This window comes from Rhinoraja longicauda, chromosome 6, assembly GCF_053455715.1.
Source record: "Rhinoraja longicauda isolate Sanriku21f chromosome 6, sRhiLon1.1, whole genome shotgun sequence".
Taxonomy (NCBI): domain Eukaryota; kingdom Metazoa; phylum Chordata; class Chondrichthyes; order Rajiformes; family Arhynchobatidae; genus Rhinoraja; species Rhinoraja longicauda.
Window position 1 is genome coordinate 56,697,251 of NC_135958.1, and position 17,650 is coordinate 56,714,900.

A 17,650-nucleotide genomic window follows, 5' to 3' on the forward strand; every position below is an offset into this window, starting at 1 on the left:
AAATATTTCCAGCAAAGTGATTCCCAGGAAAATTGTGAATGTGGTGACCTTTGTATAAAACTTTTCCCACAGGTAAGTGAGTCAGTAAAATATTTACAGGGACTATGTAATTTATCTTACAATGCTTAAATCAATAAATTGTATGCAAATATGATAGATTTGATGCTAGATTTTTTTGCAAAATGGTCTTTATTTTGTTCCTGTAATGAGTTATTTGAGCGGAATCACTTAAAGGTGATTGGCATTAGGACCCTGTAGACAACGTCTGTTGAACACCTATCATTCACCTGAGGTAATAGGTGCAGGTATAACACAGGACAAGGTTGGGGTGATGTTGTAGCACACAGAAAGACTTTAATCTAATTGTTTTAATGAGTTATGGGAAGCAAATGGGATTAATAAAACTGTTGTTAAAAGTATTACATAGGTGACATTGGAAATCTTCAGAAGAATTATATCTGGAATCTCCATGGTTAATGGCTCATTTGTTAAGTTGTTTAGGTTATTGGGAGAAATGGGAAATCTTTGTATAGTAGGACAAGAAATATATAGTCTGAACTGCGATACACCTCTGACTCTGTTTGATTTTGTTGTTAATGCTGTTGAAAGTCGACCCATTCATTATCAGGTAGTTTGAGTGGGGAAGTTAAAGTGTACTTTGAACAGTGAATTTTTCCTATAGTCTATCTAACTGTACCAAGTGAGCTAACCCATGTTGATTGAGCAGGGAGGCTATGTTTTAACACATTAAACAATCCATTATCTTTGAAGTGCATACAATAATATTTAAAAGTATGTGAATCTTCTGCTTTGTGTTTTGATGAATCAATAGTTAGTTTGAAAGTCTCTTTTTTAAATGTTCTTGCTTGGAAACATAGGTGTTCTGTGATTTCCCTGCTGCTCTTACTAAGTTGGGCAAAGCCAAAGATGCCTAAGTTCATCTGATTGGGAAAGGTGTGTACTGATTAATGGGAGTGTTTCATAAGCAGTTGGACTGTGCAAAGGAGCTCCATTTGTTAATCTTTGAATGAAAAGTTCTGTGAAACAGTCAACTTCCTGCAAAATTGAACTTTTTTGTTTTGATTACTGATCGGTGTGGAAGCAATCCAACTTGATCCTGAAGACTCTTTTAAAAAAAAATCTTGTATGCAACTCAGAAACCAGCCATGAAGAAAGGTTCTTTCTCGGGTGAGTCAAGAGATTGTGTTTGTCTGATATTTTGGAAATAAGTGTGTTCCCCCCCCCCCCCCCCCCACTTGAAAGCCACCAACATATGATTTAACCTTGTGTTTCGATAGCCAGAATTGGTAGAAAGTTCTTGTGCGTTTGTATATTTGAAAAGAACTACATGTGAAATTATTTGAAAGATTTATAAGTGTGTTCAATGCTTTGCACCTTCTTTTATGAAGCGAATGAACAAAAAGCTCTGTGAAATTTTAACCAAAATAAGTTATGACTAAACATTCACCTCAGCTTTCCGTGTGGCCTCTAATGACCAATTGTAAAGACTGTTAACATGACGATACCCATCCCAGCTTGTGTGGCATTGCTTGCAACAATTAGGCAGCAGCTGTATCACAGAACTCGATCTGAGCCAAAATGTATAAGTCCATGGCTGTAAATTTGCTTTGTTAAGTAAATAAAGGAAGCAAGTTGTCAGCTTAGCACCGTGCTAGCTAATACTGCTCGTTGCACAGAGCTGGTGGTTTTCTTATAGGACTGTATGTTCTCTGTTCATCTGTCCCCTGTGGATCTTCAGTATTTGGCTGGGCAGGACTGAAGCTATTCACCGTACAGTAACATAAGTTTATCTATGTTCATAAATGCAGATTTTTGTCTTTCTAACCTGGAAGTCAGTTTGAATTTCGCAAGATCTTAAACTTCCTAACACGAATGTCACACAGTCAGTTGTCTGTGCTTGCAGTTTACAAATATGCAGTGTAAAGTGTTTGAAAGGTAACAGAGTATTTTGGAACATGTTTGAAACTGTCCACATTGTATACATCTTCTGCTCTGCCTGTGAATATTCCAGTGTTGACAGTTTCAATTTTGGGCTTTTAACATCTTGCAACCTGTTGAAATAGGTTTGTTTTTTTTCTCTACTTGGAAGCTTTGTTTTTACATTAATTTGACAAAACTATTTTATTACTTGCTTGTAAAATAAATAATCTCACCGGCAGTTTCCCACCTTTTCAGTCATAGATAGAGTCATACAGCTTGGAAGAAGGCCCTTCAGCCCAACTTGCCCATGCGGACCAAGATGTCCCATCTACTCTAGACCCACCTGCCTGCATTTGGCACATATCCCTCTAAACCTTTCCTATCCATGTACCAGTCCAAATGTCTTCTGTTAAGTTATGCATAAAACTTAAATACCACTATTAATTTTTAAAGTATTGTATTTGTAATCCTGGATGCTTTGGATGTGACCTGATGCTACGATATTTGATGGTCTTTCTAACACAGGTGCATAAATGCCCTTTGCTTCATCCACACTGTGGCACAGCAGTTGAGTTGCTGCCTTAAAGTGCCAGAGACCCAGGTTCGATCCTGACTACGGGTGCTGCCCATAAGGAGTTTGTACGTTCTCCCCGTAACCGCTTAGGTTTTCTCCAGGTGCTCCAGTTTCCTCTCGCATTACAAAGACGTACAGGTTTATAGGTTAATTGGATTCAGTAAAAATTGTCCCTAGTGTGTAGGATAGGACTAGTGTATGGGGATCGCTGGTTGGCGGGGACCTGGTGGGCCGAAGGCCTATTTCCAAGCTATATCACTAAACTAAACCTATCGAAACAAAAGTCAGTTTGAAGAATTGAAGGGTCTTCATTTGATCTTGCATGTAGATTCAATTATTACTTTTCTGAGAAGACAATGTTAACATTGCAGTGTGTCTTTTGTTTGTATATGTGGTTTGGATTTTCGAATTTATGGACCCCAGCTGTTAACTGCACAGAAGGCATAAACCTCACAATTGGCATAAACAATTCTTAGTGTGGGGATGTGCCACACTCTGATCTGCCGTCTCCTCAGTTTCCACCTGGAAAGATACTGAGGCGTATTGTGCTACCAACCACCTTCAGAGCTGCCCACCAATCTGCTGCCTTGCAGCACAAGAGTCCCAGGTTCGTTCTTGGCCTCGGGTGTTGTCCGTGTGGAGTTTGCACGTTTGCCCTGTACCCGTGTGGGTTTCCTCCGGGTGCTCCGGTTTTCTCCTGCATCCCAAAGATGTGCAGGTTTGTAGTTTAACTGGTCTCTGTAGGTTGCCCCTAGTGTGTGGGGATTTAAACCAGCATCTGCAGGTTCCTTCCTACACCGAGTGTGTGGGGAGTGGATGAGAAAATGGGATAACATAGAATTGGTGATATCCTGTGGAAAAGTAAAGCTCTGGTTTTGTGATTAAAATGATAAAGACTGACAGGGTCTTCCATGGGTGTAAAGACTGTTCCGCAAGCTTCATCTTTCATGGTTTTCTATAGGTGAGTGCATTCCCACTCATGAGGATTTGGCCCCTGCACCGTGTCATTTTTGGATAAACAAGACATTTTTTGCTGGAAACTCTACTTACTATGTAAGGGGAGCAGAACCATTTCTGACAGACGGCTCAAAACATTCACACTTAACAAATGGCCATTTAGGGAATATTACTCTCGTAGATCCGCACCATAACTCTTTCTGAGGCTGTTGCTTTGGGTGAAGTTGGCAATCGGCGGATAAAATGCACACAAAATCGTACTTCAATTCATGGGCTTTTTAAAACTTGACTCAAATTTTTGCTCAAACTTCTTTGTTTATCAGTTATCACATTGATTAAATGCCTGTTAAACAGGCAGCGAGTTGCGATATCATATCATATCATATATATACAGCCGGAAACAGGCCTTTTCGGCCCACCAAGTCCGTGCCGCCCAGCGATCCCCGTACATTAACACTATCCTACACCCACTAGGGACAATTTTTAATTTTTTTTTTACATTTTACCCAGCCAATTAACCTACATACCTGTACGTCTTTGGAGTGTGGGAGGAAACCGAAGATCTCGGAGAAAACCCACGCAGGTCACGGGGAGAACGTACAAACTCCTTACAGTGCAGCACCCGTAGTCAGGATCGATCCTGAGTCTCCGGCGCTGCATTCGCTGTAAAGCAGCAGCTCTACCGCTGCGCTACTGTGCCGCCCGCATGTAATAATAATTTTAAAACATGCCTTTCTGTACTTGAGTGGTGGCCTGGTATAATGATTTTATAATAACTGAGAATGGATTCACCACGAAAACTCTTCCTATACGACACAACTGTGGATTCTGCAATGTCTAGCCCAAATCTCATTGAATAAAACCGTCCAACTAATAGAAGACACAAAGTGCTGGAGTAATTCAGTGGGTCAGGCAGCATCTCTAGAGATACTGCCTGACTTGCCGAGTTACTACAGCACATTGTGACTTCTTTTGTAAACCTGCATCAACAGAACCTCATCTACTGCATTTGGTGCTCCCGATGTGGGCTCCTGTACATTGGCGAGACCAAGCGTAGACTCGGTGGCCATTTCGCTGAACACTTGTGCTCGGTCTGCCAAGGCCTACTGGGTCTCCCGGTTGCTAACCATTTTAACTCCCCTTCTCATTCCCATACTGACCTTTCTGTCCTGGACCTTGTGTAGGAAGGAACTGCAGATGCTGATTTATAACGGAGATAGACACTTAATGCTGGGGTAACTCAGCAGGTCAGGCAGCAACACTGGAGAGAAGGAATGGTTGACATTTTGGGTTGGAACTCTTCTTCAGACTGAAAGATTGAGAAGGCCAGAACAGTTCCATTGTTCGGGTCCTTGTATCCTTGTTGTTAGCACATCTTCCCCAGACATCAATGGGCCTTTATGGACTCCAACCTTCCTGAGGTCATCTGTTGCCGGCCTTATTTTGTCCTAGTCTTCTCTATCCACCTATAACTTGCCAAGCTTTGTCCTGTCCTTGCCCCCCCCAGTCCATCAATCTGAAGGAAAGTTCTGACCTAAAACGTCGCTTATTCAAGTCCTCCCATGATGTTGCCTGACCTGCTGAGTCATTCCAGTACTTTGTGTTCTATCTAAGGTAAAACCCCCCAAAGCTATGATATAACTTAAATGGTTGAAAGAGCCTTAAAATATGTCACAAATAAGCAATTGTAAAAAAAAACTGGCTCATCACCTGTTGCAAACATCAATTTGAAATATAATGGGAACTGCACACGACAAGTATGAAGCAGGGTCCCGACACAAAACATCACCTATCAATTTTTCTCCAGAGATGCTGCCTGACCTGTTGAGTTACTCCAGCATTTTGTGTCTATCAATTTGAAATACTTTTGTGATTTTTCTCCATGGATGGTTAGCTTCATTAGCCATTTATATCCATTGTATCAATTAAAAAAAATATTTAGTTTCCCTATCACTTTTTTATTAGTGATCTTGCATCAAACTATGTAAGAGGCTCATCCAATGTGCTCTGATGGGCACCTTGTGTGTAAACGTGCTCTGTAGTGATTTGACCAGTTTGTGACAGCAACCAATTTTCCAGGTGGCCTTTCCAGTATAACAGCATTGTAGACCAACATATACAATACTACCAACATTCATTTTGAGCTGAGTAGGATTTAAGGGTCATGAATGTTTAATTCAGGTTCATAAGTCAAAGGAACAGAACTAGGCCATTTCAAGAATGTGTCAATATCTGACTTAAAAATGCCCAATGACCTGGCCTCCACAGCTGTCTGTGGCAATGAATTCCACAGATTTACTACCCTCGAACTCACCTCATCTTCTTTCTAAAGGTACATCCTTTTATTCTGCACCCTCTGTTCCTAGACTCTTCCACTGGTGGAAACAGCCTCTCCACGTCTAATGTCACGAGTACCAAGAACGGAACAATGAAATTCTTACTTGCTGCAGCTTAACAGGCCCAAAAACATAATACAGATGTCTTGAGAAAGACATGAAGACTGAGGAACTTGGGACAGTTAATGGAAGTATCTTGATAGTACAGGTGCTCCTCAGCTTCTGATGGGGCCCCGTTCCGAGAAACCCATCGGAAACCGAAAGTATTGCAAGTTGAAATGCATTGTAATGCACGTGATCACGTGGCCGTAAGCGGGCGGCGAATCGCTACAGGTCGCTGCCGTTTGCACCATCGCAAAGTCGAACGATCGCAGGTCGAAACATCGTAAGCCGGGGAGCACCTGTATGATGTTCGAGGAGGTGCTAAATGGCCTAAGGCGTATGAAGGTAAAGCTAGAGCAGATACTGCAGGCATCCTGGCTGAGATACATTAGTCACGGGTGAGATGCTGGAAGACTGGAGGGCGGCTAATGTTGTGCCTCCCTTTAATAAGGGCTGCAACAAAAACGCTAAGAACTATAAACCAGTGAGCCTAATATCTGTGGTAGGCGAGCTACTGGAGAGTGTTCTTTGGGATAAAATATATATGCCTTCTCCCTGTAACCCCTGACGCCCTTACTAATCAAGAATCTGAAAACATCCTCCCACATACACTCTATCCAGGCCTTTCACTGTTCACTGTCACATAGGAAGGTATAATACTAGTGCAGATGGGACATCTTGGTCGGCACGGGCAAGTTGGGCCGAAGGGCCTGTATCCATACTGTGTGACTCTATGACTTCATATCAATTAATCAGCACAGAACCCTTCTAATTAAACCATTCATGACATGCAATAGGCTCTGCTTTGATTAATTGCCTCTCAAGCCCTGTAGGAATCTCATAAAGGTCATCTAAATAACTAATTTGGCATTTATCTGTGTTTTACTTGTCCCCTGCCAGTCACGTTGCTTACCATGCAGAGTGAAGATCTCACCTTGCTTTTAGTTTAGTTTAGAGATGCAGCGCGGAAAGATGCTCTTTGGCCCACCGAGTGCGTGTCGACCATCGATCCCCATATACTAACGCTATCCTATACATAGAAACATAGAAAATAGTTGCAGGAGGAGGCCATTTGGCCCTTTGAGACAGCACCGCCATTCATTGTGATCATGGCTGATCCTCCACAATCAGTAAACCGTGCCTGCCTTCTCCCCATATCCCTTGATTCCACCAGCCCCTAGAGCTCTATCTAACACTAGGGACAATTTACAATTTTTACTGATGCTAAATTTACCTACAAACATGGTTGGGTGGTTGGCACAGACATGGTGAAAAGAAAGGGCATGTTTCCTAGCTGTATCTTTATTTTGTTAGTTTAGTTTAGAGATACAGCACGGAAACAGGCCCTTCGGCCCACCGAGTCCGCACTGACCTGCGATCCCAGCACATTAACACTATCCTACACACACTAGGGTCAATTTACACATAGACCAAGCCAATTAACCTACAAACCTACAAACCAACGGTATGTCTTTGGAGTGTGGGAGGAAACCAAAGATCTCGGAGTAAACCCACGAGTTCACAGGGAGAACGTACAAACTCTGTACAGACAGCACCCACAGTCAGGATCAAACTCGGCTCTCTGGTGCTGCAAGCTCTGTAAGGCAGCAACTCTACCGCTGCGCCACCGTGCCACTCTCTAAATTAAACTTTAAAAACTAAACAGTATTCCTACTGTGCTCAGCAATATTCCCAACCTCAATATGTAAAGTGAATCTTTAGTTTCATGCATTATTTGGAAATATTAGTCACAATATTTTAGGTGTTGTCTGGGATTAATCTACTAGGACTATTTATTTCAATCACATTAATATTAGGCTTTGAGGGCCTAATGAACAAAAACATGTAACAATTTCTGTTTTTGCCAAGAAAATTCAATAATAGACAACCTGGAGCCAATAAGCCAGACAGTCAGAACCTATAATTATAAAAGGACTGGGCAAGCTAGAAGCAGGAAATATGTTTCCAATGTTGGGGGAGTCCAGAACCAGAGGCCACAGTCTAAGAATAAAGGGGAGGCCATTTAAAACTGAGGTGAGAAGAAACTTTTTCACCCAGAGAGTTGTGAAATTGTGGAATTCTCTGGCAAAGGAGGCCAGTTCACTGGATGAATTTAAAAGAGAGTTAGAGAGAGCTCTAGTGGCTAGTGAAATCAAGAGATATGGGGAGAGGGCAGGCACAGGTTACTGATTGTGGATGATCAGCCATGATCACAATGAATGGCGGTGCTGGCTCGAAGGGCCAAATGGCGTCCTTTTGCACCTATTTTCTATGTTTCTATTCCCCAGGGTAGAAGTGTCAAAGACTGTAAGGCATAGCTTTCAGGTGAGTGGGGCAAAGTTTAAAGGAGATGTGCAGGGGCAAATGTTTTACACAGGGGGTGGTGAGTGCCTGGGTCACGCTGCCAGGGGTGCTGGTGGAGGCAGATATGCTGGTGGCATTTAAGAGAGTTTTAGATAGGCAAATGGGCAAGCAGTAGATGGAGGAAAACGGATTATGTGCAGGCTGATGAGAATTGCTATTGCATGGTGTTCAGCACAGGCATTGTAGGCCAAAAGGCCTGTTCCTGTGCAGTTCTACGTTCTAATATATGAAGCAAGACTCCATCTGCTCTGCACGAGGCATGATTATTGGCAAGCCTCCTTGTTCTTCCTTCCACTCACTTGCGCAAGCATGCACACTCCTTCCTTCAGCAACCTACGTGTGATTTTCTTTAACCAGATTTAAATTGATCTCTTTGTTAGCATAGATCCCAGATCTCTGCCATGTCTTTCAAATAGGGGCAGATGCACAGCAGTGGAAACAATGTCTTCACGTTTAGGACAGAATGCGCTGCCAGAGGCCCCCAGTGTGCCATGCATTTCCCTGCTCACTCAGATGGGGAAAGTGGCGGTTGTAATGGTGGTGGGGAAAGCCGCGGGAGGCCCTACAGCAGCCGGGTGAGCGAGCAGATCGAGCGTAGCCCGCGGCAACTACGGTGGAAGGAGCCGACGGCATCGCGCTGGGCCAGGCCGACCGCTACTTCACCGATCCAGTGCCGCCAAGACACCGGGTTTTAATAAACATGGAACATAGAACAGTACAGCGCAGGATCAGGCCCTTTGGCCCACCATCTCTGTGCCCAACATGATAGCAAGACCAACTCTTACCTCTGTAGGAAGGAACTGCAGATGCAGGTTTAAACCGAAGATAGACAGAAAATGCTGGAGTAACTCAGCGGGACAGGCAGCATCTCTGAAGAGAAGGAATGGGTGACATTTTGGATCGAGACCCTTCTTCTGACTAGAGTCAGGGGTGGAGGAAAGGAAAACTCTTACCTGCCTGCAAATAATCCATATCCCTCCATTCCATATGTATCCATGTGCCTATCCAAACATTTCTCAAAATATGAAAAGAGTAGAAATTATATGTCTCCTTGGACCGAGATCAGACTTTTCATAGACGGATGTTGCAGGATGGCACCAGAACCTGGCGACTCTCTGCATGCAGTCCAGGAGGTGCATCTATTGCATTCGTGTATCGTGCAATATGATTTATTGTCGTGAGTACCGAGGTACAGTGAGAAGCATTTCTTTTGCATGCTATCCAGTCAGTAGAAAGACTATACATGATTACAAACAAGTGTGTAATAAGCATAAAGGGACCAACATTTGGTGCAAGATAAAATCCAGTAACATCGAATGAAGATAGTCCGATAGTCACCAATGAGGCAGATAGTGGCTCAGGCCCACTCTCTTGTGATAAGATGGTTCAGTCACCTGATAACAGCTGGGAAGAAACTGTCCTTGAATCTGAGGCAATGCATTTTCACACATTCTGTACCTCTTGCTTGATGGGAGAGGGGAGGAGGGAATGACTGGGGTGAGACCCGTCCTTGATTATGCTGGTGGCTTTGCCGAGGCAGCGTGAAGTGTAGATGGAGTCAATGGAAGGGAGGTTGGTTTACGTGATAGTCTGGGCTGCCATCAACCTGCACTGTGTGTGTGTGTGTGTGTGTGTGTGTGTGTGTGTGTGTTGCTTCACTTCCTGAAGTTGATCACAATCTCCTTTGTCTTGCTGACATTGAAGGAAAGGTTGTTGTCTTGGATTAGACTAGATAACACGCAGAACAAGTATTTCACCATATCTCTATAGACGTAACAATAAATAAACGAATCTAAACTAGTTTGATTTTTTTTTTTCTAGCCTCCAGGTTTTTGCAGTTTGAGATTCTCTGATCTAAGTTAATCCGGATGGCTTTTATTCAAAGGTTTGTAATTTATTTATGAAATGAGGGCATTTTGACAAGCCCGGAATTTAATACCACCTACGAATTGCATTTGAGATGCTGACGACACCATCAAAAAACACTGCAAGCCATAGAGTGAAGGTTCACCTATTGTTCTTGTGGGAAAGGGTGCCATCAGGAGTTGGACATCGAAGGAACAGTAATATGCTGTGAGCTGTTTAAGCATTTGAACTGTCCTGTCCATGTAAAAGGAAGGTATTGCATCCTTGTGGGTGGCATGGTGGTGCACCAATAGAGTTGCTGCCTCACAGCGCCAGAGACCCGCGTTTAATCCTGACGACAGCTGCTCCCTCTATGGAGTTTGCACGTTCTCCCTGTGACCACGTGGGTTTTCTCCGGGTGCTCCAGTTTCCTCCCACACTCCAAAGACGCAGGTTAATTTTGCTTCGGTAAAAATTGTCCCTAGTCTGTAGGATAGTGCTACTATACAAGGTAATCGCTGGTCGGCGTGGATCTGGTGGGCCAAAGGGCCTGTTTCCGAGCTGCATCTCTAAACTAAACTAAACATTCTGCTGAACCAAACCTTGATGGAAAGATTTGGGAGAGTCAGGAAGTGAGTCACCAGGTTATACAATTTGTCATCTGCAATCGAAGCTTAAACATTTATGTGGCTAGCCAGTGAGGCAAATCAAGTCACATCATCTTGGTTGCAGCAGCTCCTCAGGCATATAGACTCTGACAGCATAGTCTGTCCATAACCAACCTCTCGAAACACTTCATTACAAATGCTACTGGATGGTGGCTATTGTGCAAGTCACTGTGCTCTTAGTTCATTTTATTTTAGAGATACAGCTTGGAAACAGGCCTTCACCCCACTGAGTCCGTGCCGACCAGCGATCAGCCCGTACACTAGCGTTATCCTACACGCCAGGGATAATTTACAATTTTACCAAGGCAAATTAATCTCCAAACCCGCACGTATTTGGAATATGAGTGGAAACCGGAGCACCCATTCAGTCGCAGAGAGTAGGTACAAACTCTGTACAGACACCACCCGTAGTTAGGATTAAACCTGGGTGTCTGGTGCTGTAAGGCAGCCACTCTACCACTGCGGGCGGCACTGAGTATCACTTTAGAAAGGAAAATCTCTTGTTAACAACTTTTTGTCTTGTAACTTTATTGATTCTGTGCATGGAGTGTGTTTGTCAGTCGTTCACTGATTGTTGTTAATGGTGTCGTTCACTGATTGTTGTTAATGGTGTCGTTCACTGATTGTTGTTAATGGTGTCGTTCACTGATTGTTGTTAATGGTGTCGTTCACTGATTGTTGTTAATGGTTATATTAAAGTTCAGTGCTTTATCTCATTGACGTCTTTCCTTCCCTTCACAGCCTCACCACCCCCTTTCCCATTGCCGTCCTCTTCCTGTTACTCTGAGGTTTACCAAAGGCCAATGACTTCTGTAGATGTCAAAATCCCCTGCTACATGTTGCAGCCATATTCTATTATCTGGATTGAGATATAGCTTTTTCCTTCATGGATCATTTGACTTTCCCCTAACAGATTCTGCGCTTGAGTGACCAAACTGTGTTTTAAAATAAATAGTATTCTGCCAAATCACATGGGGTGCTGAACTTCCTGTCTTTTGTTTATAAGACTCTTTCTTGATGCTCCCTCTGCAGATTGTCCATTTTCTGTTGCACTGTTCCTATATACAGTTCAAGGTGCCATTGGATCATGTGTGGGCAGATAAGAGTTGGTCTTTACTTTTACTTTAGAGATACAGTGTGGAAATGGGCCCTTCAGCCCTCCGAGTCCACACTGACCAATGATCACCCCATGCATTAGCACTACACTAAACACTAGGGACAATTTACAATTATACTGAAGCCAATTAACCCTACAAACCTGCACGTCTTTGGAGTGTGGGAGGAAACTGGAGCACCTGGAAAAAACCCGATGCGTTCACAGGGTGAACATATAAACTCCATACGGACAGCACCCATAGTTGGGATCAAATCTGGGTCTCTGGTGCTGTAAGGCAGCAACTCTACCTCTATGCCACTGGGCTGCCCAATGGCCATCATGTGCAGTACAGACATTGTGGGCCAAAGGGCCTGTTGTTGTGCTATACTGTTCTATGTTTGTTTTGTTCATGTTCAGAGAAGGTGCTCTATCTCCTTCATAAAATAGGATCTGTAAGCTTTTATACAACTAAAACTGGTGTGAATTCAATGTTGCTCCAATGCTTTCTACATGAAGACCTTAGAGATGAAAGCTTGCTTCAGCAAAACAGTTTTGCTTTTTGAACTAGATTAGTTGCAGTGCCAGAAGTAGCCAAGATGCTGCATGATCCACTGAGTTACTCCAGCACTTTGTGTCCATCTCTGGTATAAATCAGCATGTGCAGTTTCTTGTTTCTACAATCAAAGACTTGTCCCACCCCAGTAATTTCTTCTTCAACCCACTCCCATCAGGCAGAAAATACAGAAGCTTGAAAGCGTGCACCACCACACTCAGGAACAACTTCTTCCCAACTGCGGTCAAGGCTGATGATCAGTCTTAATATAAGCTAGTGCGATTCACCTCTACCCCATTGCAGACATTGTCTCTGGAACTGGTGTGCTACAACACTGAGAACTATATTCTGTATCTTCCTCTTTGCGCTACCTATCGTACTGGAGTTGGACTTAATTGTATTTTTGTTTCGTTTTGTTTAGCTTAGAGATGCAGCGTAGAAACAGGCCATTCGGCCCACCGAGTCTGCGCCAACTAGCGATCCCCGCACACTAACACTATCCTACACACTAAGAACAATTTACAATTTTACTGAAGTCAATTAGTCTACAGACCCGCACATCTTTGGAGTGTGGGAGGAAACCGGAGGTCCCGGAGAAAACCCACGCAGGTCACTGGGAGAACGTCTAAACTCCGTACCAACAGTACCCGTAGTCCATATCGAACCTGGGCCTCTGGTGCTGTAAAGTAACAACTCTACCACTGCGCCACTGTGTCCACTCTTAATTTATGTATTCATGTATGTAATGCACTATTTAGTATTGTATTATCTGATCTGAATGGATAATGTGCAAAACAAACCTTTTCACTGTACCTCAGTACACGTGACAATAATCAGGCTCCACTGGACTTTACTTTGCACTGAACATTATTCCCTTTATCCTGTATCCGTACAATGTGGACGGCTTGATTGTAATCATATATAGTCTTTCCGCTGGTTGGATAACATGCAACAAAAAGCATTTCACCATACCTCGGTACACGTAACATTAAACTACTTAATCTAAACCTAAATCTTGATCTCTGGAATCTTCCTAACTTTGCCTGACTTTCTAAAGATTCTCTTTAAAACTCCCTACTTCCATCAAACATTCTAATCAGCAAGCAGCCTTGTTTGGCTACCAGGCGATTTCTATGCGCTCATGTCCTGGTGAAACATCTTGTGTCTTTTCTAAAAATCAGGGTTAGATGCATTTAATAATTGAAAGTTGTCGTGTTGCAATTCATGTGGAACAAAATGAATGCAACTCGTGTTGTGGCTTGTACTTGAAGATAAATTTGAGAACACATGCAGAACTGATTTGTCACCAGCTAAAGAAAAGCCTGGATACAGCCCCAGGTCAGATCTGTAAATGAAATCCTAGACCCACACAGGATGGTGGGACCTCCAATGAACGTTTGTGACTGGCACTGCTGATTTCACGGGCAAAAGTGATTTTATTTCAGTGTATGATCAACTGAAACTTAGGGACAGAATTATCTAGCGCCGTACTCAATTATGAGGTCTAAATGATGGATTTGATTTTTCATTACTGTCAAGAAGTTCAATAACAGCAGCTGAAAGTTGTCTTCATTGATTGAAAGATTGTGCATTGGAAGAGGCCCTTTGCCCCCCCCCCCCCCCCCCCCCCAGTCCTCGCCGACCATTGATGACCTGTCTCATTAGTTCTATGTAATTCCACTTTCATATCCACTGCCTAAAAAACTAGGAAACAGAAATCCCTGCCCCACTATTTCACACTTCCTTCACTGGACGCAGAATGCCACAGTGGTAGAGATGCTGTCTTACAGCGTCAGACACCCAGATTCGATCCTGACTACGGGTGCTGTCTGTACGGAGTTTGTATGTTCTCCCTGTGACCGTGTGGGTTTTCTCCAGGTGCTCTGGTTTCCTTCTACACTCCGAAGACATACAGGTTTGAAGGTTAATTGGTTTCGGTGAAATAATAATGTGTAGGATAGTGCTGGTGTACAGGGTGGTTGCTGGTCAGTACAGATTCAGTGGGCCGAAGGGCCTGTTTCCTCACTATATCTCTAAAGTTTACCCTCATGGATGTGCAAGAATTGGAGGGATATAGATCACTCGTGGGCAAATGAGATTAATTTATCTTGGCATCAAGTTTGGCAGAGACATTGTGAGCTGCAGAACCCAAGGGTGGGATCGAACCAGTGTCGCTGGCGCTCTGGGGCAGCAGCTTTACTAGCCACACCACTGTGCCACCCTAACATGGTGATGTGGGACTTTCTGATGGGTGGAAAGGTTGTAAGGATTTTAATGGGATATTTGTCTGCTTGGACATGAATTGAAGCTTAGTTTGAGCTTAGTTTATTGTCACGTGTACCGAAATACAGTGAAAATCTTTTGATGCGTGCTATCCAGCGGAAAGACGATACATGATTATAATCAAGCCATCCACAGTGTACAGATGCATGATAAAGGAAATAGCGTGAATAACATTTTGTGCAGGATAAAGCCAGTAAAGTCCAATTAAACATAGTTTGAGGGTCTCCAATGAGGTAGATAGTAGAACAGAGCTGCTCTCTATTTGTTGGTAGGATAATTATTTATACAGCAGAAAACCTCTTGCGTTATAAGTCATAAACATCCCCAGCTATTCACTAATTAAAAGAAAGTAACAAGAGTAGAGTTGAAAGATGAGCAGAGGCAACATGATGGCAGTAGTGGGATTTGGAAGTTGGCCAACTCGATTTTACAAAGAATGGATATGAGGCAGTACCATAGGCTTTTCTTTAATTCTCGATGCATGTGTTGATGCCAATATTGTAGTCAGGACATGTGTAAATGTGCAGAGAGCTGTCCTTAAATAATCCACGCTCTCCCAGTTCGCGTATTTTTGCATGTTTGAAAAGGAAATTGCAGATCCGCCTTTGCAACAAAGACACACAGTTAATGGCACAATTGCCTTTGTGCGTTCTAATCTAATCGCTATTTAGCTGTGGTAACCTTCAGTTAAGTGTCTCAGTCTCCAAGACAAGCGTAGCCTGAATGGATTTTCAATTATGGAGCTGTTTACTGAGTAATGATTTGTCAGCACTTGAAACCAAGCCCCTCGCTGCACTTGGAGACACCAGGAATTGCAGATGCTGGAATCTTGAGCAAAACGCAAAATGCTGGAGGAACTCAGCGGATCAGGCAGTATCTGTGGCGAGAATGGGCAGACGATGTTTCAGGTGGGGACAGACTTCTTCAGGCAGACAGACTGGACATAGAACATAGAACAGTACAGCACAAGAACAGGCCCTTTGGCCCAAATGTCTCTGCCAAACATGATGCTGACAACAAACTCAAATCTGCTGCATATTCCAGGCACTCACTACACTATGTAAAACACAAAGTTGGCCCATGCATCTGCTTTAATATTTGCCCCTCTCATATTAAAGTTATGTCCTGTAGTATCTGATCCCGGGAAGAAGGTTCTGATTGTCTACACTATTTATGTTTCTTATAATTTCAGCAAGGCATTTGACAAGGTTCTGCATGGTGGACTGCTCTGGAAGGTTAAATCACATGGGATCCAAGGAGAAATGGCTGAATGGATGGAAAATTGGCTTATGGGAAGGATGCAGAGGGTGATGGTGGGAGGTTGTTTCTTGGACCAGAGGCATGTGACTAGTGGTGTGCCTCAGGGTTTGGTGCTGGGCCCATTACTGTTTGTCATCTATATCAATGATTTGGATGAGAACGTACAAGGCATAATTAGCAAGTTTACAGATGACACTAAAGTAGGTGGTATTGTAGATGGGGAAAATGGTTGTCAAAAATTGCAGCATGATCCTGATTAGTTGAACAGGTGAGCTGAGGAATGGTTGATGGAATTTAATATAGATAAATGTGAGGTGTTGCATTTTGGAAAGTCTAACATGGGCAGGATTACACAGTGAATGATAGGGTTCATGGGGAGTATCGCAGAGTAGGGTGGTCTTGGAGGGACCCTCCCACATCCCAAAGACTTGAGGGTTTGTAGGTTAATTGGTCTCGGTAAATTGTCCCTGGTGTGTAGGAAGAGGAAGTATCATATCATATCATATATATACAGCCGGAAACAGGCCTTTTCGGCCCTCCAAGTCCGTGCCGCCCAGCGATCCCCGTACATTAACACTATCCTACACCCACTAGGGACAATTTAAAAAAAAAACATTTACCCAGCCAATTAACCTACATACCTGTACGTCTTTGGAGTGTGGGAGGAAACCGAAGATCTCGGAGAAAACCCACGCAGGTCACGGGGAGAACGTACAAACTCCTTACAGTGCAGCACCCGTAGTCAGGATCGAACCTGAGTCTCCGGCGCTGCATTCGCTGTAAAGCAGCAACTCTACCGCTGCGCTACCGGTAGAAAGGAGGGGTGGTACGGTGGCGCAGCGGTAGAGTTGCTGCCTGACAGTGCCAGAGACCCGGGTTCAATCCTGATTACTGCTGCAGTCTGTACGGAGTTTGCACGTTCTCCCTGTGACCGCGCGGGCTTTCTCCGGGTGCTCTGGTTTTCTCCTACGCTCCAAAGACACGCGGATCTGTAGGCTTATTGGCTTCGGTAAAATTGATTGATACTTAATTATCACAAGTGACAGGACACTGTAAATTTCTTTGTTTTGCATACCATATGTAAAGAGTCATCACGTATAGGGCGCGGACAAAGTTACAAAGTGTTCATTGCAGTCCCCAGCGGCTCAAATGTAAATTGTCTCTGGAGTGTTGGTGTACGGATCGTGATCACTGGTCAGCATGAACTCGGTGGGCTGAAGGGCATGCTTCTGTTCTGCATCTCTCAACTAAACTAAACAGTGAGCTTGGGCTGCAAGGACCGGTAACAAATGTCCTTATTAATGACATTCACTCCCATGTGTGAATAAACAAGGGATGTCAATGTTATTGACAAAACCAGCATTTATTGCTGAATTTGTTTTGATCTTTGAAGGTGATCCTGAGGCAATGGCTTGAGCTATTTTGAGCTGAGCGTACTCCCACGAGCCTGTACGTAACCAAAGTGTTGATGTAATCAATCAAATGTTAAAATTGGCTAAAGATCTGGCTCCGGTGTTGGGACAGTCAAAAACAAATCAGGATGCTGAATGGATTAGAGGGTATGAGCTACAGAGAGAGGTTGGGCAGACTGGGATTGCTTTGATGGAACACCGGAGGCTGAGGTGAGACCTGATAGAAGTATATAAAATTTTGAGATGCAGCGGGGTGGGG

The 17,650-nt window shown here is 43.5% G+C and overlaps 1 protein-coding gene across 1 annotated transcript in view; it reads left to right on the forward strand.

The window, feature by feature from the left end:
- The first annotated feature begins 999 nt into the window (after window positions 1–999).
- septin9a (septin 9a) overlaps window positions 1,000–17,650 on the forward strand; it is a 274,894-nt gene continuing 258,243 nt past the window's right edge. The window contains exon 1 of the mRNA XM_078401016.1: window positions 1,000–1,188. Within this exon, the coding sequence (XP_078257142.1) occupies window positions 1,167–1,188 (22 nt within the window). The 5' untranslated portion in view covers window positions 1,000–1,166. The remainder of the gene's footprint in view (window positions 1,189–17,650) is intronic.